Source organism: Trachemys scripta, chromosome 2 (assembly GCF_013100865.1).
Source record: "Trachemys scripta elegans isolate TJP31775 chromosome 2, CAS_Tse_1.0, whole genome shotgun sequence".
Classification (NCBI taxonomy): Eukaryota; Metazoa; Chordata; order Testudines; family Emydidae; genus Trachemys; species Trachemys scripta.
In genome coordinates, this window is record NC_048299.1 from 113,331,890 (window position 1) to 113,356,607 (window position 24,718).

The 24,718-nt window shown below is 39.6% G+C and overlaps 1 protein-coding gene across 1 annotated transcript in view; it reads left to right on the plus strand.

Annotated features, from left to right (window-relative positions):
- LOC117872713 overlaps positions 1-24,718 on the plus strand; it is a 53,428-nt gene that overhangs the window by 19,293 nt on the left and 9,417 nt on the right. The window contains exons 6-14 of the mRNA XM_034761442.1: positions 6,190-6,228; positions 9,333-9,410; positions 11,442-11,578; positions 13,806-13,925; positions 14,562-14,592; positions 17,115-17,139; positions 18,669-18,693; positions 22,320-22,358; positions 23,296-23,397. Coding sequence (XP_034617333.1) covers positions 6,190-6,228; positions 9,333-9,410; positions 11,442-11,578; positions 13,806-13,925; positions 14,562-14,592; positions 17,115-17,139; positions 18,669-18,693; positions 22,320-22,358; positions 23,296-23,397 — 596 coding nt within the window. The remainder of the gene's footprint in view (positions 1-6,189; positions 6,229-9,332; positions 9,411-11,441; positions 11,579-13,805; positions 13,926-14,561; positions 14,593-17,114; positions 17,140-18,668; positions 18,694-22,319; positions 22,359-23,295; positions 23,398-24,718) is intronic.

Here is a 24,718-nt window from a genome sequence, read left to right on the forward strand (position 1 = left end):
AGTAATAGTAAGAAAGTAATGTATTTTTAGCTTCTTTTTTTAAGTGGTTTAGCAGCTGGGAACAAGTTAGACTTATATAGCAGTTTGTCTGATCACACTGTTCTGTGGATCAAAGCTTGAGAGCTTCTGAGGGTATGTCTACACTACGAAATTTGGTCGATTTTATAGAAGTAGTTTTTAGAAATTGAGTTTATACAGTCAATTGTATATGTCCACACTAAGCGCATTAAGTCAGTGGAGTGTGTCCTCACTACCTAGCATTGACTTACGGAGCAGTGCACTGTGGGTAACTATCCCACAGTTCCTGCAGTCTCTGCCACCCATTGGAATTCTGGGTTAAGTTCCCAATGCCTGATGGGGCAAAAACATTGTCGCGGGTGGTTTTGGGTACATGTCATCAGTCGCCCCTCCCTCCGTGAAAGCAACGGCAGACAGTCATTTCGCGCCAGACACCAGGGCGATTAGAAGAGCACAGCAAGGCGCGCTGCACATCAGAGAGGCTTTGAAAACCAGTTTTATGACTGGCCAGGCTTCAGTGTGACAGTTGTGTGTGTTTCTCCTTGATGCAAACCCGCTCCCTTTGTTGATTTTAATTCCCTGTAAGCCAATCACCCTCCCTCCTTCGAAATAAAGTAACTATTGTTTTGAAACCATGCATTCTTTCTTTATTAATTTAAAAAAAAAATTGAGATAACGGACAAGGTAGCTCGGGAGGGTTGTGGGAGGAGGGAAGGACAAGGCCATATTGCTTATTGTAGCCACACTAAAAATCAAACTGTTTGAATGACAACCTTCTGTTGCTTGGGCCATCCTCTGGAGTGGAGTGGCTGGGTGTCTGGAGCCGCCTCCCGCTGTGGTCTTGGGCATCTGGGTGAGGAGGCTATGGAACATGGAGAGGAGGGTAAGTGGTTATACAGTGGATGCAGCGGGCGTCTGTGCTCTTGTTGGCTTTCCTGCAGCTCCAACAGACGCTTCATCATGTCCGTTTGCTCCCCCATTAGCCTCAGCATTGCGTCCTGCCCCCTCTTCGCGCTCACTTAATTCTTTCGTGGCTCTGCCACTGAATGCTTCCGTGCCCTATAAGTGCGGGAGGACTGCACGAGCTCAGAAAACATGTCATCGCAAGTGCGTTTTTTTTTTTTTTCCGCCTTCTAATCTGTGATAACCTCAGGAACGGAGATGATAGGGGGAGCGTAGAAACATTCTACACTCTACAATTCTGGGGGGACTGCATGGTCACCTGTGCTGCTGAGTTTGTCACACTAACCAAACAGGAAATGAAATTCAAAAGTTCCCGGGGCTTTTCCTGTGTACCTGGCTACTGCATCAGAGTTCAAAGCGCTGTCCAGAACGGTCACAATGGAGCACTCTGGGATAACTCCTGGAGGCCAATACTGTCGATTTGCATCCACACTACCCCAAATTTGACCCAGCAAAGTCAATCTTAGTGCTACTCCCCTCGCCAGGGAGGAGTACAGCAGTCGATTTTAAGAGCTCTTTAGGTTGACGGAATGGGTTGGTTGTGTGGCCGCATTCATTTTTTAAATTGACCTAACGCGGCTAACTTCGACCTAACCCAGTAGTGTAGACTAGGTCTGACTCTCTGCATATATCCTACTCCTAAACAGTTTTTGTGGTCCTCTTCTCCCTCTTCTGCACAAAGTACATGTGAACGTGGAAGAAATGCATAACTTTGTGTACCTACAAGTTAACAGGAATGTCAGACTTGTATAGCTAGTGACTTGCTAATCACAAAGGAAGATTTGCAAATTTTGAAGTGGGGCAAAACGCCAGATTTTAAGACTTAGTAGCAGACACACCATTACTTTTGTCACATGTATTAGTATATGGTCTAATATCTTAAATACTATAATGATGCTTTTTTAAATAAAGGAATAAAATAAATCTTAGAGCATCCTAGAATATTTTTAATTTGTTTGCTTAATTCACAGATTTTGTAAACTGTGGTAGGTCTCCCAGTTTTGATTGGAAATGAATGAGTTTCTGCTGTAATTCTATTACAGTCCATTCTTGCAGTTATCCCAAGTTATACACTGTGTGGCTCTTCCATTAAGAAAACGTTGTTTCCTTCTGCTTTTTTGAGTCTTTTGATTGTGATTTAAAGACCTCTGTGTCTAAACTTGCAGTACTGAAGTGTGACATACTTGCGATTTTAATTTAAGTGACTCTAGAGAAGATAAAAAATCCAAGTCATTTTAAAGGAAACCTCTGCCTGTGAAGGAGCATTTACCATAGGAAAAAGGTGAGGGTTTTTTTTAAAAAAAACTCTTGACGACTACTGTTTGCTTGAGACAGTACAAAACATAACATCATTCTGGGATAGCACAAGTATCTGAAACTCTCCTGATTTAGTGATGTCTCCTGATGTATATCATGTGCGTTTTTCAAAATTTCCATTTTTAGTAATTGTTATATAAAACTGGAAATTAAGGGCAACTTTAAAAACAACACTACACGTATTATATAGTATTAGAGTAGAGAGTGGTCGGTAGAGAGGATTGTGGCAGAGAAGAGTGCATTTTTGAACAAAAGGTACAAAAAGATTCTGTTAGTAGCCTACATACTCGGCACTCAGTATCCATGAAGACGCAAGCTCCTAAGAATGTTTGTGTTCAGTGTAGACCCTCTACATAGACACATGTTCACATGAGTTTCCTGGCTATAATCCTGACTTATGTCAACAGACAAGAAAAGATGAGAAGCACCAGTCTTCACAAAGAATCCATCCTCCTTGTTCTGTAGAGAAGAGTCTTACTGATGTGCAACGTTCAGTAAAAGGCACACAACTTTGAGTGGTGAGCTTGAGCTAGTCAGCAATGACTAGATTGAGTGGATGATTTATTCTCATATCTAAGTCTTCAGATAAGTTCGGTGTCCTCCTGGTATCTGTATTAGTCAGAAGAATTCCAAGATACGTTCTACCTCAAAGAAGTGGAAGCTGTGGCAGTGGTGCTATGAAAGTGTTGGCTATGTCTTCCTGATTTTACCTGTCCTAGAGAATGATACAATAAATAAAGTATGATCAACATTGATTATTTTTCCACAGTGGTCAAGAAGACACTAGTTTTCAGTGTCTGAACCTTCAGTAGAAGGGATTTGCTGAACAGTTGTTCAGGCTTGCCCTCAGACCTCAGTCTGGGTAATGAGACAAAATCGCTAATTGAGAGGCTGCTTTTCAAGCAGTTGAAAGTTGGTGAAGTTTAAGAAATGAAATCTACAAACTGAATTTACTCCAGGATCTGGCTTGCTTCCAATAAGTAGAAAAGAATAAACCAGGTTTCCCTACATTATATGCACATATATTTCTTACAGAAGCATCACTTGTCAGTCCATATCAGCATATAAATGTCAGACCTGGACTATAAATCCTAGCTATCGGCATTCTCAATTCAGTATCCTTCCTACTTCCTGGTTATATAAAATAAGGCTTACTTTTGGACATCAGCTCTGCAGGAGAGACTTTGAACCTGTCTGTCTGTCCTTTATGCTACATCCATCATCCTCGAAGTATGATCAAAACATTTGTGCTGTTTTCACAAATATGAGATGCCTTCAAAGGCTCCAGTCTTCAATCCTAAAGTAAACTCAGGTTAGACCAGTTTGTATGGAAAAGGCTTGAAATGAGTGGGATGTAAGATTCAGTCGAAGTCTTAGGTGAGCCAAGGATCAGAGCATTTATTCATTATCATACAGCAAACAAAAAACAAAAAAAGAGGGGGGAAACACCAAAGGCTTCCATAGTGCACATCATTAAGGTAACATCAAGATAAAGAGCTAGATCCTAGAGCAGGGTTGTCTCAGTTTCCCAGGACAAATTGTCCTCCTTTGTCCTTTAAAAGAAATAGGGGTATTTACTCGTTCATAAGCCGAATATTTTTGGTAAAAAAGTGACGCATCAAAGAGCGGGGGTCAGCTTATAAACAGGTCTACACCAAAATTTGATGATTTTAAACTCTATGGAATCATTGAATTGAATATCTAATACAGGGATCTGCAACCTTTGGCAGGCGGCCCGCCAGGATAAGCACCCTGGTGGGCCTGGCCGGTTTGTTTACTGCCGCTTCCACAGGTTCGGCCGATCATGGCTCCCACTGGCTACGGTTTGCTGCTTCCCGCCACCCCCATTGGCCTGGAGTGGTGAACCGCAGCCAGTGGGAGCCATGGTCGGCCGAACCTGCGGTTGCAGCAGGTAAACAAACTGGTCAGGCCCGCCAGGGTGTTTAACAGTTCCCAATCCCTGATCGAATAGGTTGCGCCACTTCCTGCAGTTCCCATTGGCTGGGAACGGCAAACCCTGGCCACAGGAAGCTGAGGGGCTCCATGCCTGCAGATGCTCCAAGTAAACAAAACGTCCTGACCCATCAGCGGCTTACCCTGACTGGCCAGGAGCCAAAGTTTTCCAACCCCTGAAATATAGGGTCAGCTTACGAAAGAGTCAAACAGTTTTTGCTATTTTTACCTATCCATTTGTGGGGATCGGCTTGTAAATGAAGAGGCTAATGAACAGTTATATATGGTATATAAGGTAATTCAATAGTGTGGTGTTGGGTTATCTTTAATAGTTTTTTAATCTCACTTGTTGCACATAGCTGGTAAGCTTTCTCTCCTGAGGCGTAGTGGAGATAATTGCGCTCAAAAGGAAAGATTGTTCTTGACTAGTTTGTCAAGCTACCTGAGTTGACTAATATGACCATAAAATATTGAAGGTTTTCTTTAAAGAAACCTAAGTTGGATCTCAGGTGATGAGTGATACTGGATGAAAGGACAACTTGAAATACAGTATGTTCCCTTTCTAAATCTTTTTTTAGTTTTGTTATAACTTAGCATCTTAGAAATATTTTTGGGACTTGGTACTGTATGTTTTATGATTTAGCCCAGAAACCATGATTACCAAGTCTAATTCCCATTTCATTGAGAGATGGTTTAGGGGTGCGGTGGACTCAGCCAAATGGGAGACATGATTATTCTAAGAAGAAATCTGGTTAAAACATTTTTTCCTTTTGTTAAATTTAAACACTAGCACAGTGTCTTGAAATGGACAACAAATTTACACAAGTTTGATATTGAAATCCACTATAATCTATTCTTGAACTACTTACCTGGTACAGAGTAACAGCCGTGTTAGTCTGTATCCGCAAAAAGAAGAACAGGAGTACTTGTGGCACCTTAGAGACTAAGTGGGCTGTAGTCCACGAAAGCTTATGCTCTAATAAATTTGTTAGTCTCTAAGGTGCCACAAGTACTCCTGTTCTTCTTTTTACCTGGTACAGATACCAGAGCAAACCAGTACTGCTCACAGCACAGGGTTCCCTTAATTTCATTAGTGTGCTATAAGCCTATGGTAACAAAAAAATTAATATGGAATTTTACATCAGTTTTAAGGCAGACACTTGACCCAGGAGCTTTATAGTCTACGTTGAACTTTTAGTATTTTCAGTAAAGGGGTATTTTAATGCCGTATATTGAACTTTACCAGATACTCTTCTTAGGGCTTTTTTTTTAAATGTGTGCCATAAATTAGCTTTATACTGGGTATTTATAAGGGGACAACTGAGCATGTGGAGGACTGGGGAGGGGCACAGGAAGGGGGAAAGTAACTCTGCAAAAGTAACACTGCCAAGCATGAAAATATCTGAAAAGGCCCTGTAAGGCCTGATTGTGTAATCAGATCTATGGGATAGACTTGGTACTCATAGGGTTTCCCGTGAGTACAAGGGGTCTCCCCCATCATGGATGCAATTTCAGGACCTAACTGCTTCTGGGCTTTGATCCTAGTTGTGGCTTTTCAAAGCTACCATAACAAATATTAAATAATGAAAATAACTGGAATAGGAGTAACACAGATTAATGAATTTTTGTAGTTAAACTTTCAAAGAAATTGTTTAGTTAATATTTCTGTGATCCATACTTGATATTTTGTCTGGCAGGGGAAGTAATGAAATTTTTAGGTGAACACTTTTAAAAAAAATTGTTAATAAAAATAGGAATTGAAAAGATACAAAAGCAAAAGATCAAATACCAAGATGGAACAATATTGTTAGTGAGGTTAAATTGAAAACATTAGGTACATAGAATAAAGGGAGACATCGCTTTAAATCTATTATATTTTTTGTGTCTGTTCTGCTATGTGGAGAAAGACAAATAACTGTCAAAATAATGTTATCTTAGGTGCTCCTGCTCCAGTGATATATGAAACACAGAGACCAGGTAAGAAAATTGAATATAAATGAATAAATTCAACATGAGTTACACCAGGGGGTTCTCAACCTTTTTCTTTCTGAGGTCCTCCCAACGTGCTATAAAAACTGCACAGCCCACCGGTGCCATAACAAGTGGTTTTCTGCATATAAAAACCAGGGCCAACGTGTGTGTGTGGGGGGGAGAGCAAGCAGGGTAATTATCCGAGGCTCCATGCCACAGGGGATCCCACAAAGCTAAGTTGCTCAGACTTCAGCTTCAGCCCTGGGTGGCAGGGCTCAGGGCCCTGGGCTTCAGCCCCATATGGTTGTTTTTTGTCTTTCTGCACTGGGCCCCAGCAAGTCAAATGCTGGCCTTGCTTGGTGGACCCCCTGAAACCTGCCTGCAGCCCCCCAGGAGGTCCTGGATGGACACCGGTAGAGAACCATTGAGTTACACTTCTAGAAAACAAAATTTTTGTTTCGATGGTCAGAGTCCAAAGTTCATGAAGATAGTCTTAAGTTTTAGGAAGAAATAACTCCACTTGTGCACTATCAAACATTTTGACCATCAGTGCTTCATGCAATGGCTAACTTCTTCAGTTTAAGAATCTCTGAAAAACATAGCAAAATATGAGACTTCTGATTGAAGGAAACCTTGTCAAATCTGGGACGTTCTTGCAACCTGTGATACAGAGCATGACTTGTAGCTCAAGCTATTGTTTGAATCCTCCAGCAGATGTGTGCAAGTTTGGTAAAACTTTCTCTTACCTGAGCCTGGATTTTGTTTCTGTTGGCACAGATAATTCATCCTTGTAATGGAGTTAAGAAGGTTATTTTTTTTATCCCATTTTCTGTTTACTTAGCTTAATCATGACTGTACTCTGGCATCTTTGGGGTGGGGTGGGGGAAATAGCAATTACTAAACTACCATTATTGTAATACTGTTTTACTTTCCTGAGATTTGAAAGAAGTAACTTTCTTTATGATAAGTTTAGTCCAAGTGCCCAGGGTAAATCTTAAAAAAAAACCTGTGGTTTTATTTAAAAAAAAAACGTTGGGGTTTTTTTAATTAAATTTGATTTTTTTATTTAAACTAAATACAAGTTTATTTTTTAATATAAACATGTAAAATTAAATTTGAAATTGACAGCCTATGTTAAGGCCTAAATTATTAAAATAATTAAATACAAAAAATATTTAATACACATTTGCTGACAAGCTTTAAAGAAAGTCAAACCACTGAACTAATGGAAATCACAGTTGAAATAATGTGAACCAGAGTTTGAATGCTAAACCAAATTTTGACATCAGTAGCCGCTTCTGCAGGTCAGAATATTTTCTTGACATCAGTTTATTCAGCTAGTTCAGTTACAAAAAAAAAAAAAACAATTGCATGCTGAAAAAGCAGGAAAGCTTGTTTTCCTCTTCCAGTCTATGAATAAAAACTAGGTGTGAGATCTACTAGTTCTAAAATCTCAAAGGACATAGTGATTAGAAACACTCAGTTCAATTCACCAATTACCAGTAATACTTCCTTTTGTGTAATAAATCAGTTTTTAAAGGCAATATGTCTTTTGATGAACTTTTTTTTCTCATATATCCAGCACTTTCAAAGGTAGTTATATTTAATAAAATTAATTTTTGCATTTTTAACTGAATTTGAATTTTCTTCCAAATAGAGCTTGACGCAAATCACAAGTAAAAAGTTAATCTATTAAAAAAGAAATGCATCATTCCCTATTTTCTAACATAATAAAAAATGTAAAAATTGAATCTGAATAAATGTAAATTAATCTATGTAAATAAAGGTTTATAAATATATTGTATTCTCCTGGCTAGCAAAAAGAAGCACCAAATTTAACATAAAAGCTATATTTAGTTGCAAATCAACATGTTTTAATGGTTACCAATCAAACTAAAAAGTACAAATGAAAAACATGATTGAAATTGCTGATTTAAATCATGATTAAAATTGTTGATATAAATAAATCCACTCTGTGGATGCCTGATCCACCAATTGTCTCACTGTAACCCCATAAAATTAACAAAAACTGGATTTTGTAGTAATGCTGAATAAATCTAACTATGGAAATTGCCTCTTTTAAGAAGGTGCATAATGTCAGCAAAGAAGAGAAAATATTTTAAATGTGGCTTTGGCACCTTTTGCTTTTTAATATTTTTTCATTGTGGCATGTACTTGCATCATGCAGTTACTCAGATGTAAATCTGTAAAATAAGCAAACAAAACCTTAGTCTAGTGATAGCACATTGTGTTGATTTTAGGAGGATCAGTTTGAATCCTGATCTTAATCTGTCCAGCAGAACCTGAATGTACTACTGGAGCATTCTTTTTTGTTCAAGTATTATCCTATATGTTTTTTATTATGAAAGGATGTTTAATACAGACATCTTCCTAAAAGGGTTGCATATGTAAACACTGCTTGAGGATATTTTCTCAGACCAACGTATCCAGGACAGAGTAACTGTTGGATTATTTTGATCCTTCCCTGAGCAGTTTTATCAATCCAAAATGAAATTAGTGTGAAAAATCTTGAAAAATACTAAGGTCTTCCTTTGCTAGGAATTGGGCTTCTATCCTGAACATCTTAGCTTGATGAAATCTAAATCTAAACTTCTTAAAAGCCCTTCACAAAATTCTTCAGCCAAGTCAAAGCACTTGTAAATGCCAACATGTCTGTTAACTTTGCCTGCAAATCATTAACTTGGATGTGTCAAAAGAACAGGAGTTCTTTTTGCGGATACAGACTAACACTGCTGCTACTCTGAAACTTGTCATTATTGGATGTGTCAGTTACCTATATTGAACTCCCAGTTTTTCAGGCACAAAATGGGATACCAGGATAAGTCTGGATGATTAATACAAACTATTTTGATTTTTTTTATAGACTTAATACTGTGTATTTGAATACTGCTAATAAGGGAAATCAGTTTCCATTGTAAACTAATATTTTTCAATATTTCATAACTAAAATTCGCTCTGACCATTCAAAAACCATGGCTAGCAACTCATTTTGTCAGTTCAGTCATATGAAACTATGTGCAAAATGTCCAGTATCTTATGGTAATTGTAATTTGTCTGTCTAATATGTATTTCTGTTTTGTTTACACTAGTTAAGCGGAAGCTTACAAAGGACATAACCTGTCTGAAAGATTTTATGAAAGATCCCAAAAGAGAGGAACCTCTAGTTGGTATGTTGTGTTTGTAGTCAGACAACTTCCCTTTACTTTCACTCTGAAGATGGGACCTACTCTGGGAGGCTGGTAGATTATTTGGCATCGCATCCCTGTAGTACTCCATCTCTAGAGGGACACATTGAACTCCACGTGCCATTGTTCTTTCTATGGTCCTGCAGGAAAAAAGCCAGATATACGTTTCTTTCTGATAGCCCAGGATTTTCTGTATGATTGTTTACCCTCATGATGTTCCTGAGAATATTAAATCTACTGGTATATACTAAAGTTTTTCTCTACTTGATGGTTTTTCCTAGGCAGAGCTTAGCTTCATCAGTTTATCATTTCCTTCTAGCCAATGTCCTCCATGATCCTAGCAAGTGCTAGCATCTTTGAGGAGTACATTGAATTGAGTAAGAGGGGCTCTGTTGTAAGCAGTAGGTTTCCTCTATTTGGATCGTTATTTCTCCACAGAAAGTCTGCTCTTAACTGATTTAATAGAATTCTTGAGCTGTGCAAAATGTGTGTTACTCCCATTGTCAGTCCTGCAAAAACTACCACTATCCCTGGTGGCTTACTGCTGCCTTATATGGTATTGGTATCGAATAAATGTTCAGCGTTGGGGTTAAATTGAGCTACTGTTGTAAACAGTGGGATTGAGATCATTTCCTGTCTCACCTACCTCTAAACCCAGCTACTCTGGGGACAGTTTCAGGGAATGCAAGAATTCAGGTTACCTGTGCAACCTTAATTCGTCCCACTTGCACGTATGCATTATCGTAGTCTTGAACTATGATGATATGCTATTTTTTTTACTTATGACCACTGCCTCATTATCTGCATGGGGTGGATGGTGCTTGTTAAGTGAGCAGCTTTCTTGGTATTTTGCTTTATCTTCTTGTTCAATATGGGGCCTAGACCATTATTTACTGCACATTCACTATTTCAATCTGTGCTGTGAAAACAGAATTATTTCCTCAAATCTTTTCTATAGCACTCATCTGAGTGCTTCACAAACCATTTATTTTCACTGTGTAGGATGTATTATTATCATCCCCATTTTATAGATGTGGAGCTAAAACACAGAGCAATTAAGGTCCAAAGTGTCCACTAATTTTGGGTGCCCAATTTGAGACACTTAGGGTGGTGTTTTTTTTTTTTTTTCTCTGAGTACTTAGCATTATATATCACTGTACAGGTTCTAAGCACAGTTCCCATTCACTTCAGTTGCAACTGTGAGTGCTCAGCTCTTCTGCAAATCAGAACCCAGGGTTTCAAAATGAGGTAGAGAAATAACTGACCACGTGAGGGCAGTTTGGTTTAAGTGACCTGCTGAGCATCACATAGGAATTTGTGGCAGAGGCAGGGATAGAATCCAGTTCTCCAGGATGGTGTTCCAATTCCTTTACCATGAGATCTTTCCTTTCCTGCGATTTCCTGCCTCATTTAGTACACACCTCCCAGGATCCTACAGACAAGAGTCTTCGGGTCTACACAATGCTGATACATCCCCAGAACCGTGGTCCATCCTATATATTGAATGAGATACGGATCCTGTGGGGAAAAATAGCATGGGAGGTCATGTAATTAAAGACTGCATAGAGATGCATAAAGGGGCTGAATTAAGGTTTCCTGTGCAATCTTAATTCTTGCGTTTCCTAATTTTTCAGTACTTGACCTTTTTATTCTTTTATGGTATGTGCTTGTGTGCACCCTCTGGTTTTTTTCCTTCTGGTTGGATATTCTTAAGATTCTAGGTTATGAAGTACTGTGATCCTGCTGTGACAGGCAGTCTACCAAGAACAGAACTTTTACTCAGAGAAAAGTCTGTACTGGTGAAGAGAGAAACTTGAACTAACCAATATTACCAGTAAGAAATCTAATCCTTAATGGGCGATTGTGAGGAAAGGTAGGAAATATCTAAAATGGATCAGTATTTTTTATCATTGATTCATCATGGGTTGTCCCTACACAGCTGAAATAAGAATCTGTTTATTCATAATTGCCTGTATAAAGAAATGTAAGTACTTGTAACTTTTGATTTTATAGGTTTAGAACATGTGGTCGAAATCAGATTTGAAGGGAGGAGAGAGCCACATTATGAATGCAAACTGTGTGAATTTAACACGGAGATGGCACCTATGATAGAACATCTCAGTGGCTATAAACACAGAAGAGCATATATTGTAAGTAAAATTTTATGCATTTGAGTCAGTGCTTAAATACTCTATTACACCATTTATTAATTTTCTTTTGTATAAATAGTTGTTTACATTGTGATTAGCTCCTAGGGGCCTCATTATGAACTAATAATAATATATGATGAATACTAAGGAATCCAAAACATAGATGAATTGAGAAGATATAGCAACATTTTTACTTTTGTTATTTAGACAGGTGGTGATTAGCGTTTGCTCAGGAGGTTGCTAATGAGATAGGGAGCATTTTATGTCCAGCTACACTAATGATGAAAAGTCATTGCCATTTAAAGGTGACTGAAGTGAACAGCCGGTCATCTGCTCAGTAACTAGTTACGGTATGGTCACTGAGAATCTTGGGCAACTCCCCGTATATCCGGACTTGTGGTTTTCTGCACCCCATCAGTTGTGATTGAATATGTTATGGCACAGGTTGTATTCAGATGATTGGCGAATGGTGATGAAGCCCATTTGTTGTTCCTGATTCAGTTAAATCTTTTGACTTCTCTTAATCCAATAGACTTGTCATTTTAGCAGGTTAGATTGCCAAGAGTAATCAGTAAATCTGTGTACTAAACTGGCTTCTGGGTGTAAGTGTGTTAATTTATGATTTTTAAAGCCTTAAGTGATATAGCACTCAGTTGTTGGTTTTTATAACAACCTCTTCTCTATTGCTTGAATATAGTCTTGCTCTTAGTCCCTAGTGTAAGTCTTATACACCAATGACTCTATTGTAGTGATTTGGGGCTGACAGGACTACCCAATTTTGAGTTCAGCTGTAAGGAACGTGGATAAACATTCATAAAATAATCCAATAATTTATAACAAATTTAGTGGGTAAAGGAGACCAAAAATTGGATTAGTCTTAAAAAGTCTGCTGATATAACACACAGATTGTAGATCATGTCTGGTAAACAAGAGGAGTGTGGGACTGGAAATTAATGGACCAAAATTGGCGTATCGGAAACTATATTCAATAGATAGTCTAATGAGGGGATGGGTTAATCTGTCCATCACGTCCTTTTGAGGTCCTTTTTAAAAAAACAAAACAAAAGACTCTTAGGGGAGGATCAGATTAACATTAGATGGCTGGAGAACCGATGGCCTGAACGGATCAATCTATGTGATTGTGATTGTTACCTCCAGTATCTCCTGGGTTGCCCAGGTCCACTGTGATACCATTGGACTGTCACAGAGGGGGATCTAGATGACATAGTCACCTCCAACAGCTAAATCCCCAGCACCGCCTCCCTGGTGTGTGAGGCTTGGGTTCCTGCTGTCACCCATTCCCATGTGTGTCATTTTCCTTTTTCCCCCTATCTTTTCCCCCCCATCTATTACTTTTTGTGTTTTGTCTAAAAAGAGTCTGGCTTAGCTGGCTAAGCCAACTCCTCCTTTTGCAGTACTGTTATGAGCCCGGGACCAGGAGAGACAGCTATAAGCAAAACCCTAAACAACCTGATGCCGGCACAAGTTTCAGAATGGCTGATAAGACTGTGTTGGCCCTGTGTTTCTCTAGTAGTGAGATTTGCAAGTAAGAATCAACACCAAAGACAGAAGCTGCATTTTCTACCTTTGTATTATTTTCTTTCCTCTTTTATGTGTGCTTGTCTTATTTTGTCTTCAAGGAAATGGCATCAGACTTTAAGAACAACAGCAGCTCCAACCCATCTCAACTGCTTTTTCTTCTTCCTGCACCTCTTCCCCCATCTTTAATACCCAGGGTGGTTCATAGAAAAACTTTCTATGGTTACAGTGAAGAGGAGTAAGGGATACTGTTAAAATGAAAGCCTTAATAAGCTACATTTTAAACTTTTCTTTTCCATATCTTCAATAAAGGTTCAAGAATTTTTAGTGGTGTTTGCCATGGGACTAAGCAGTCTGAGGTCTCTCTACTAAAACTCCTGAAGCATGTCACAACAACTCCATCAGACCCCAAGTCTGGTGGCCATTAGGACATTCTACAAAGCATGTTTCTTTTGTCAAGTGTCTTACCTGAGTTCTGTATAGTGTTAAAATTCTGTAGTGATGAAAACTAATAAAAATTTATCATATTAAATCACAATTAGTTATATTCTGCTAGAGGAAATGTAGGACCATAATGTCTAAAATGTTGCTGTTTAGTTTTCTCCACAGGTATTGTAAAATTTTCCAAAAAGCGTGACTCGTCAGATTTAGTATTGAAATGGTCTCAATGGTCTTTTTTCATTGACAGTCTAAAGAATTTCCAGATAAAATGAAGAAAAACACACCAGGTGTGAAAGAGGACAAAGTCTCATTTCTCAGACGGATAGCGAGAGAGATAGAAAAGGCTGAAGGTTTGAAAATGTATAAGGTAAATTGGATAAGTTTAAACTAGCAACTAAATTTGTTCTTTGGTTCTATATCTAGGTTCTGGCAAACTAGACACTAGGCCCTATTAAATTATTAATTTTAAAAAGTAATAAACTCTGTTTAATTTTACAGAGTGCTTTCAGAAAGCATACATCTTCCTGATTCAATATTTCACTTAATGATGGTCAAAAAATCAGGAGGATTCCTTAAAATTTCACCAAAACCTTTTTGCTGTTTTCACAGAAATTTAGAACTTTTAGAATCAGAAATTGTCCGGCCAGTCCTGTTTCAGTGATAAATGTTAGGTAAATTACATTAAGATTCATAGTGGCAAAGGGTTGAAATTGCTTATGTTTTAGAACCGTAGGACCTTAAGAAATTCTTGCATCTCAAACTTGATTCTTTCAGAAAACAAGTGCTAATTTGTAAGGTTGCCTGGTAATGTTTAGCATTTGTTAAATTTAAAATTATGTGGTGCAATAGGTAGTGGTAAATAAAGGTATAGTGAGACGGGTTCTCTGGGGGCCCAAGTTTCTGCTGGGCACGGCAGAGGAGTTGGACTGTGGGGAAACAACCAATATTAAGTGATATGTAAGCGGAGAAGTTTTATCTAAACAAGCCTGTTTTTGTTTCCTAGACTGAAGGTTATACAAGACCCAGTATATCTTGTAAGTTTGTGAAATTACGTGAATATAATTTTAATATATTTAAAATAAAACTTCAATAAATGAATATTTGAACCTAACTTGAGATTACCGATAGCCACAAAAGTTAGTGATTACCTAAAACATGTAAAATTTTAGAGCAGTAGCTTTGGTATGCATATAACTTTCTATTTTTAAATCCTGTTTTAACTAGATGTGCAAAAAATGATCTTGTTATAGTTTTCACATTTCTGAAACATTTCGAAAATAGTGAAAATGCATCTGGCAGTATTGAAGATACCCAGTGTTGCTGTATGTGTGTTGGTCCCAGGATATTAGACAAGGTGGGTGAGGTAATATTTTTTTATTGAATCAACTTCTGGTGAAAGAGACAAGCTTTTTAGTTACACAGAGCTCTTCTTCAGGTCTGGGAAATGTAGTCAGTGTGTCACAGCTAAATACAAGGTGGAACAGATTGTTTAGCACAGGTGTAGGCAACCTATGGCATGCGTGCCAAAGGCGGCACGCGAGCTAATTTTCAGTGGCACTCACACTGCCCAGATCCTGGCCACCAGTCCGGGGGGCTCTGCATTTTAATTTAATTTTAAATGAAGCTTCTTAAACTTTTTTAAAACTTTATTACTTTACATACAACAATAGTTTAGTTATATATTATAGACTTATAGAAAGAGACCTTCTAAAAACGTTAAAATGTATTACTGGCATGCAAAACCTTAAATTAGAGGGAATAAATGAAAACTCGGCACACCACTTCTGAAAGGTTGCTGACCCCTGGTTTAGCATAAGTAGCTAACACGTATCTAAGATATAATGTGAACTATGTGTTAGCTACTTATGCTAAACAATCTGTTTCATCTTGTATTTAGTTGTGACACTGAGTACATTTCCCAGACCTGAAGAGCTCTATGTAAAGTTGAAAGCTTGTCTCTTTTATCAACAGAACTCGGTTCAATAAAAAATATTACCTCACCCATCTTGTCTCTACTATTTAAGATCATAATTAATAGTTATTGTATTCATTAACTCAACTGACAAATGTATTTCAATGAAAAATGCAGTATTATATGTCATTGTTTTGGAATAAGTTGATAAACATTTCTCCTTCCTGATTGAACTCTGGCTATGCCTACACCACACACTGCTGGCGGTGGTGTGTAGGATGTGTAGCTATACGTTGCAGCGAAACGCCAGCTGTGCAGTGTATAGCTGTACCTGTAAGTGAGAGGCCCTGGCAGGGTGGAGGCAGTGGGAAAAGACTGAACCTTTTCCCACTGCTGGAGTCTTTCCCTGAAGCAGGGGGAGGCTCTAGCAATGGGGAGGCAACGTGACTCTACGCTGTTAAAAATAGCAGTATAGACAGGGAGGCACAGCTTGGGCAAGTAGACTGCTGTGTGGGGCACGTACTTGGATTCATACCCGTGTCCTTCAGGCATGTCTTTACGTGCCTCACTATTTACACTGCTATTTATACCAAGGCAAGGGGGCCTACCTGGTTATGTACTCTACAGTCTGTTGAAAGAAGCTGAGTGCCTTCCACTAGAAAAACTATGGGTTCTTTATAGAACCTCTGAACTGGCTTTAGTATGCTAACAGTCCTCTGACCCATTAAAATGTCAGTGTAGTTGAATATTGCAAATACTATATCTTTAAAATTAGTTTAGTAATGAAAAAGGTCAGATATAAATATTTGATCCAAATACATTTATATAATCTGGGACATCTTGGTGTGACACAATCTGAATGATGCCAATTGGGGGCAGACAGTACCTGGTACACTTTAATAGTCTAATACAGGGGTGAGCAAACTACAGTCGGCCTGCAGGGTTGCCCCCCGTGGCGCTGCAGGCCCCACGCCAATCTCAGAAGCGGCCAGCACCACTTCCCTGCAGCCCCCGGGCGGGGAGGAGGACAGAGGGCTCTGTGCGTTGCCCTTGCCTCCAGATACCGCCTCCTGCAGCTCCCATTAGCCGGGAACGGGCCCTCCCCCGCCCCAGTGTGCACCGCTGCCACCCTGGACCCACTTTAGGTAAGTGGCGCCAGGCCGGAGCCCGAACCCTGCCCCCCAACTCCCTACCCTAAGCCCCCTACCTGCTCCTCACACCCCTCCTGCACCGCAACCCCCTGCCCTGAGCCACCTCATACACCCTGCACCCCTCCTCTGCTCCAATCCCTTGCCCTGAGCCCCTGCCTGCACACTGCACCCCCTCCCACACCTCACACTCCCTCACGCACCCCAACCCTCTGCCCCGGCCCTGCATACAATTTCCCCACCCAGATGTGGCCCTCGGCCCAAAAAGTTTGCCCACCCCTGGTCTAATAGTAAGATAAGAGGGAAGGTGAATTTGGCTGATGGTGACAAAATTTAATCAGATCCATTGGCATAATGAACAGGGCTAGTGCTGAAGAGTTCTGTACTTAACTGAGCTCGGAGTGTAAATAAATATTTAATTTATATTATAATCCGTTTGCAATGATACTATAATGCACATGTGCTCTTGCTGACCGCATCCAATTTTTTTTTCTAGCCTCATCATCAAAGAAAAAATCAAGGTGAGGAAACCTCCAGTAAACTCCCACACGAATAGATTTATTACCATTACATCACCATACATTTGAAATGATTAAGTGGCTACTTATTTTGTTTATCTCAGACCATTGCAACTTGTCTTTAGAAAAAAATCCTACATTTTTTTATTTGTTGTCTTTGTTCAGTTTTTCCTCTCGTACAAAACTTTGATTATCAGTGAGTGTTAGATTGTTTTAATCTTATATGTATAACTATGACTTTCTGATGTATTGCACTTGCTGAGTCATTTAATGGCAGCATGATGTATTTATATATAGAGAAACTTCAGATCATATCCCAAAATGGTCCATCATACCCAGGGCTGGTATTGGTTGAGAATGTTGCAAGGGTGGCACACACTCAAAGGAGATGACCAAGATAATTAAGGCATTTTTCTTATCAAGGAGCTGATGTTCTGTGAAGGAGCTTTGTTACTATTTATGTCTGTATAGTAGAAAAATAATCGCAAATAATCACACTGTTAAAACAATAGAATACTAATTGAAATGTATTAAATATTTTGCATGTTTTTCTACATTTTCAAATATATTGATTTAAATTACAACACAGAATACAAAGTGTACAGTACTCACTTTATATTATTTTTATTACAAATATTTGCACTGTAAAAATAAGAAATAGTATTTTTCAATTCACCTCATACAAGTACCATATTGCAATCTCTTTATCGTGAAAGTGCAATTTACAAATGTAGATTTTTATTTATTTATTTATTACATATCTCCGCTCAAACACAAAACAATGTAAAACTTTAGAGCCTACATGTCCGAACATACGAATCTTTAGCGCATCTGGCACATAAATATCTTGCCTACTCTCACTTTCAGGTGACATTTTGTAAACAAGAAGCATGCACCATTATCTCCTGCAAATGTAAACAAGCTTGTTTGTCTGACCAATTGGCTGAACAAGAAGTAGGACTGAGTTGACATGTAGACTCCAAAGTTTTACATTGTTTTATTTTTGAACGCTGTTAGTTTTTTGTACATAATTCTACATTTGTAAGTTCAACTTTCATGATAGAGATTGCACTACAGTACTTGTATTAAGTGAATTGAAAAATACCATTTTTTATTTTTACAGTGCAAATATTTATAATAAAAAATGAATATAAAGTGAGCACTGTACACTTTGTATTCTGTTTTGTAACTGAAATCAATATATTTGAAAATGTGGAGAACATCCAACAATAGTTATATAAATAGTATTCTATTTAACAGCGCGATTAATCACGATTAATTTTTTTAATCTCTTCACAGCCCTAGTAGAAAGTGTTCTTGAACTCTTCTTGTGGCCTTATTGTGGTCCTATATCCCAGCATTGAATGTGGTTCTACAGATGTGCCATATGGTGGGAGGTCTTGATTAATAATTGAGGTCACTTGGGAAGTTGAAATCTGTGCGCAGGATGGCTTATATAAAATTCTAAATCCTTTTTAAAATAGCCTTTATGCTGTTGCTTTAACAACTGAACTTTCTTCTTTTTATTCTAGGTGGGAAGATGATTACAAGCCTGAGGTAAGAGTTAGTAATTTTGAAATGTGTTGTATGATAGTTATGTTTCATTGTTCTTGTTTTCTGAATGTCTACCTGTTTTGACTCAGTTTCCTATTTTCTTGATATTGTATTCCACTTTATTGTATAAAGTGAAATAACCTACCGTAACACATCTTCATGTTGGTAAGAGATGCTTACCACTCTTTGATTAATCAATTTTGTGGAGGAAGCTTTGTCTCTGTACCCCAAGTCGAAAGTCAGTCAGTCTGCTTCCTCACTATTCCCTCCTTCTTTAAATCAAAGATCTTCTATACTCAATAACTTGTTAAATCTTGGGTTAGCAAAAGGACAATAAAAAAATCCACAGATTTTTCTCAAAGATGTACCCTGGCACAATGTTGTCTTGGTTCATGACCATGGCTCCTAGTTGCTACAGTAATACAAATAATTAATTTATACTGATGATGCCTTTAGTAGCTGCCCTGAAAAGCACTAGGCACCAACAGTTTTGTCAGCCTTATCTTGATCTTAATATCAAAACTTTGACACACCATATGCTATAAATCAGTGGTTCTCAACCTTTCCAGACTACTGTACCCCTTTCAGGAGTCTAAGTTGTCTTGAGTACTCCAAATTTCAGCTCACTTAAAAACTGCTTGCTTACAAAATCAGATATAAAAATACAAAAGTGTCACAACACACTGAGAATTTACTTACTCTCTGATTTTGTGTGTATGAAATTTTAGTTTGTAGTGACTTTGCTAGGCTTTTTATGTAGCCTGTTGTAAAACTAGGTAAATATCTGGATGAGTTGATGTATCCCCTGGAAGACCTCTGCCTACACCCATGGGTATGTGTGCATCTATTTGAGAACCATTGCTGTAAGAACTGATTCTTCTGGAATTTGGCACTGTGTGTGGTCTCAGGCCAACCAGTTGTCTTGATACTTTTGGCTCTTAGTTGTGGCCTGTTTCATTGGCATGGATATCTGCTGGTGCCATGAGAGCTATCAAAGCACAGTGTCTCATCAGGGAAGAAATTGGCTCCCGGAGGCAGATATTCACATGCTATAAGAAATTCCACACTTGAATATGACATCTTCCTTCTTCATAATGTCTTGTTGGATTCACCACTAGACTTCTCTTCAGTTGCAGCTTTCTTGTACATTTAAAAAACTGATCTAGTTAAACCTATGCAAACTAGAGTTGCCAGGAGCCTGGTCAAAAAGGGACCCTGGTGGCTCCTGTCAGCACCACTGACCGGGCCATTAAAAATCCAGTTGGTGGTGCAGCAGGGCTAAGGCAGGTTCACTTTAAAATGGTAAATCTACTAAGTGCTGATAGTACTTGGCTGGATTATTTTTTTTTCCTTTGGAGTATTTAATCATCTAGTTAAAGGCAGAAATAGTTTGCCTAAACTGAGAAATAATTCCAGTAGTGAGATGTGCAACACACACACCCACACCCACACACACCCTTCATTCCTAAAAGATTCCCAGGCTCAGTGTAGCTCCTGCAAGCGGCTGGCATATCCCTGTGGCCCCTATGCACAGGAGCAGCCATGGAGGCTCTGCATGCTGTCCCCACCCCGAGCACCGGCTCCACAGCTCCCATTGGCCTATACCACGGCCAATGGGAGCTGTGGGACAGTGCCTGCGGGCTAAGGCAGCGCACGGAGCCTCCGTGGGCGCCCCTGTGCCTAGGAGCCAGAGGACATGTCACCGCTTCTGGGAACCGCCTCAGGTAAGCGCTGTCCAGACCCTGCACCACACCCCGAACCTCCTCCACCAGCCCTGAGCCCCCTCCCGCACCCCAACTCCCTCCCGGAGCCCACACCCTCCTGCACACCAACTGCCTGCCCTAGCCCTGAGCCCCCTCTTGCACTCCAAACCCTTCATCCCCCATCCTGCCCCAGAGCCTGCACCCTCAGCCGGAGTCCTTATACCTCCCCCATACCTCAACCTCCTGGCCCCACCCCGGAGCCCGCATGCCATCCCCAGCCTTCCACACTCTGAATCCCTCATCCTTGGCCCAACCCCAGAGCCTGTACCCCCAGCTGGAGCCCTCATCCCCAAACCTTTCATTATTCATGCTTAGTACCAATGTGGGCACAAGAATAAACGGATATAAACTGGACATTAGGAAGTTTAGACTTGAAATTAGACGAAGGTTTCTAACCATTAGAGGAGTGAAGTTCTGGAACAGCCTTCCAAGGGGAGTAGTGGGAGCAAAAGACGTATCTGGCTTCAAGACTAAGCTTGATAAGTTTATGGAAGGGATGATATGATGGGATAGCCTAATTTTGGCAATTAATTCATCTTTGATTATTAGCAGGTAAATATGCCCAATGGTCTGTGATGGGATGTTAGATGGGGTGGGATCTGAGTTACTACAGAGAATTCCTTCCTGGGTGCTGGCTGGTGAGTCTTGCCCACATGCTAAGGGTTTAACTGATTGCCATATTTGGGGTCGGGAAGGAATTTTCCTCCAGGGCAGATTGGCAGAGGCCCTGAAGGTTTTTTGCCTTCCTCTGCAGCGTGGGGCACGGGTCACTTGCTGGAGGATTCTTTGCACCTTGAGGTCTTTAAACCACGATTTGAGGACTTCAGTAACTCAGGCATAGGTTAGGGGTTTGTTACAGGAGTGGGTGGGTGAGATTCTGTGGCCTGCATTGTGCAGGAGGTCAGACTAGATGATCATAATGATCCCTTCTGACCTTAAAGTCTATGAGTCTATGAATCTCTGGCTCACCCCCAGCACCCGCACCCCAACCCTCTGCCCCATCCCGGTGAAAAAGAGCAAGTGAGTGAGGGTGGGTGAGAACGAGCAATGGAGGGGGTGGGGGGATGGCGTGAGTGGGGGAGGGGCCTTAGAGAAGGGGTGTGGTAGGGGGTGGGGCCTCAGGGAAGAGGATGGGGCAAGGGTGTTCTGTTTCCTGCAATCAGAAAGTTGGCAACCCTAATGCAAATTCTTATGTGGAAACATTTATATTGTTTTAAGAGTCTTACATAACGTTATCTTGCTTTGGTATATATACCTTTACTTAAACTTGTGCAATTGGATGTTCGGATTAGAGCCCAGGAGTCCTAATTCATCCACTGACCGTGCACGAGCCTTTCAACCTCACTTTCTGCATATAAAATTGGCATAATTACTTCTATCCCCTCACAGGTGTTGATTTTTATTTTATTTTTTTGTAAGGTGCTTTGATTATCCTCGTATGAAATATGTTAAGGGCAAAGTAAATTCTATTAGCATTTCACCTTAAGAAGAATATCAGCTTATCATTGAAATAAGCTGTAATATTTGAAATAAAATGTTAACTATTTAACAGTAAAAGACCTGTTCTCTTATGGTCAACATGAGAACAGAAAGGTAATTGCTGAAAGTGAAGAGTTTTTTCGGGAACCCTATATCTTGGGAGCTAAAGTCTGTCTTAATTTTGAAACTTACGTAGCCCAAAATGGAAATATTGCAGTTGTTACTGTATATATCAGCAATAAGGGCCTAAGATTATAATTGACTGCTGTAAAATATTTTCTTCCCTCAAGCATTTGGTTGTTATATATTATGATGTTTTGCAGAAGAATATATATATATAAGCACTGTAATCAGTCCTTGTGGTGGTTTTCCCCCCCCCCCCCACAGAATGATCCAGTTCGAAAGCAGAAAGCCCTGGAATACTTGGTATGTACAAAAAGTACTTTTGCCAGGATTTGCTACGTTTTAACACTGGATTTGCACCACTGCAGAAAGAACGAATCTTGCATAAATCACTTGAAAGATTATGAATGAACTTGATCAGTAATTCCTACTTTTCAAGTCATATTTCACCAAATCTTAAAGATTGGGCAGCTACAGTATAAATAAATCCTTTGCTGCTTGCTGTTGCCTGTAACATCATACATTAGAACATGAATTTGAACTGCTTCAGAGTTCAAAGAAATATAACTTGATATCTCTGCTTTTTGTAGAGATTTTAACATTAGCTGCTAAAGTAATTTTTAATAATGTTTAATGTCTAAAATGTTTTGCTAGGAGAATGTTCATGATTAATTATGGCCTGTAATTTGTTTAGGGAAGTGTCTCATCTGTATTTAGAAGTTCTGAGAAGAAAAGATTACTTAACTATTTTCTTTAAAAATAATTTGAAGAGAGGCTCGGACACCTGATTCATCCTGCCTTTTTGGTTTTTACTGTGGTGCTCTCTGGTTGCTCTTCCACTCTTTTATGCCATTTTGCCCATCTATATAACAAGATTCCAGAAATGTCATTCTGAATCCTAAAATGTCTGAGGCAGTGTGAAGCAGTGGAAACAGCTACCAGTGTGGATGAAAAGCCCTCTTTATTTAGATTATCATCTGGTTCAGTCATCACTTGGATTTGATGTCTGTTAGCATCCAGTTTGTAAATTCTCAGCCCTTTTTTTGCTTTTTAAATCTCATTTCCTTAATTTTTTGCGTGAGTTGGTCATAGAACTTCATTTGAATCCATTTATTTTGCCTCTGTTTCCCAAAACTCATGATCTCTTATGGGAAGTCGGGTTGAGTATTTGAGATAAGTGTCCTTAGTTATTGTTTGAAACTTAACCTTTTTGAATGTGTGATTATTTTTAATTTGACAGGAATCTTTTCGGGTCACCTCAGACACAGAAGCAACTCTGGTAGTTAGTATTACACAAGAGCTGACCGAAGCTTTGAAGACCTTTTGTAAAAAGAAAGCAGCTGTAAGTAATTGGTCTACCTCAATGACTAGTTCCATATTGTGGTGTTCTGTTGCAAGGGTTTCCCCTTGGTTTACCCACTCCTCCCATTCATAATCATGTAACATCCCTGAAACAACTACGGCATTTGGCACAGAAATTAGGAAATAAATGTAAGTATAAGTAGCTTAGTTTTGAGAAGTTAATTGCACAGTTTTTTCTTTTTAATTTCTTTTCCACGTCCCATTTGTCCTGTTTTTCTCCCCTCTGCATGTGTGTCTCTTCAGTTGGCCTCCTTTACCTTCTTCTGCACATGCTTACATGTTGCCTAGTTGTTCTCCCACCACACTGCTTTCCTGCCACTTGTATATCCAAGATATAAGGGAACTAACTCAACCATTTGGTGTTTTCCCCCAAGTGACACTACTTGGCTGCTTCATTCTTTTCTCCCTGGACATGTGGACAGTTCTCATTGGTGGCATGCAGCTCTGTTCCTGCTTGAGGCTTTGAGCCATGAGAACAGCTCCTGTTTCTTCTCATATAGCAGCACACTGTAGTAGAGACAACTAGGCTGGTTGCTCTTCTGTTTTTATCCGCTTATATATAGCGACCAGTGAAAATCATGGTTCCATGAAACCGTGATAAGTTAGCCTAGTATTGTGACTTTCAACAGCAGAAAGGCGGAAGCAGGCATCCCTACTTTCTCCCTGTTGAGGCCATGGCTGCTTGTGGGGGGTTAGCAGACTGGTCCCATTCTGGAGTGGGTCAAAAAGGTGGTGGTTTGGTCCTATTCCGGGAGGGAGGGGATTGGCGGCTGGGCTAGGGATGTGTCTCGTTACAGGAACTCCTCACTTAAGGCTATAGTTATGTTCCTGAAAAATGCGACTTTAAGCGAAACGATGTTAAGCGAATCCAATTTCCCCATAAGAATTAATGTAAATGAGGTGGTTAGGTTCCAGGGAAAGTTTTTTCAGCAGACAAAATACTAACTCTCTCTCTCTCTCTCTCTCTCTCAAGTTTTAAACAAACAATTTAATACTGGTACACAGTGATAATGATTGTGAAGCTTGGTTGAGGTGGAGGGGTCAGAGGATGGGATATTTCCCAGGGAATGCCTTAATGCTAAATGAACTAGCAGTTGACTGAGCCCTGAAGGGTTAACTCTCACAACACTCTACAAGGCAACAGGAAAGGAGGGAGGGCAGACTGAGACACACACCCTGTGTGTGAGAGAAAAAATGCACATTTCCCCTTTAAATAGCCGACCCCAGGCTTAAGTACACTGCCTTGTTAATTAAATCAGCTTGCTGAGACCTGAGACAGCAGCTACTGCCTAGAAACTCCT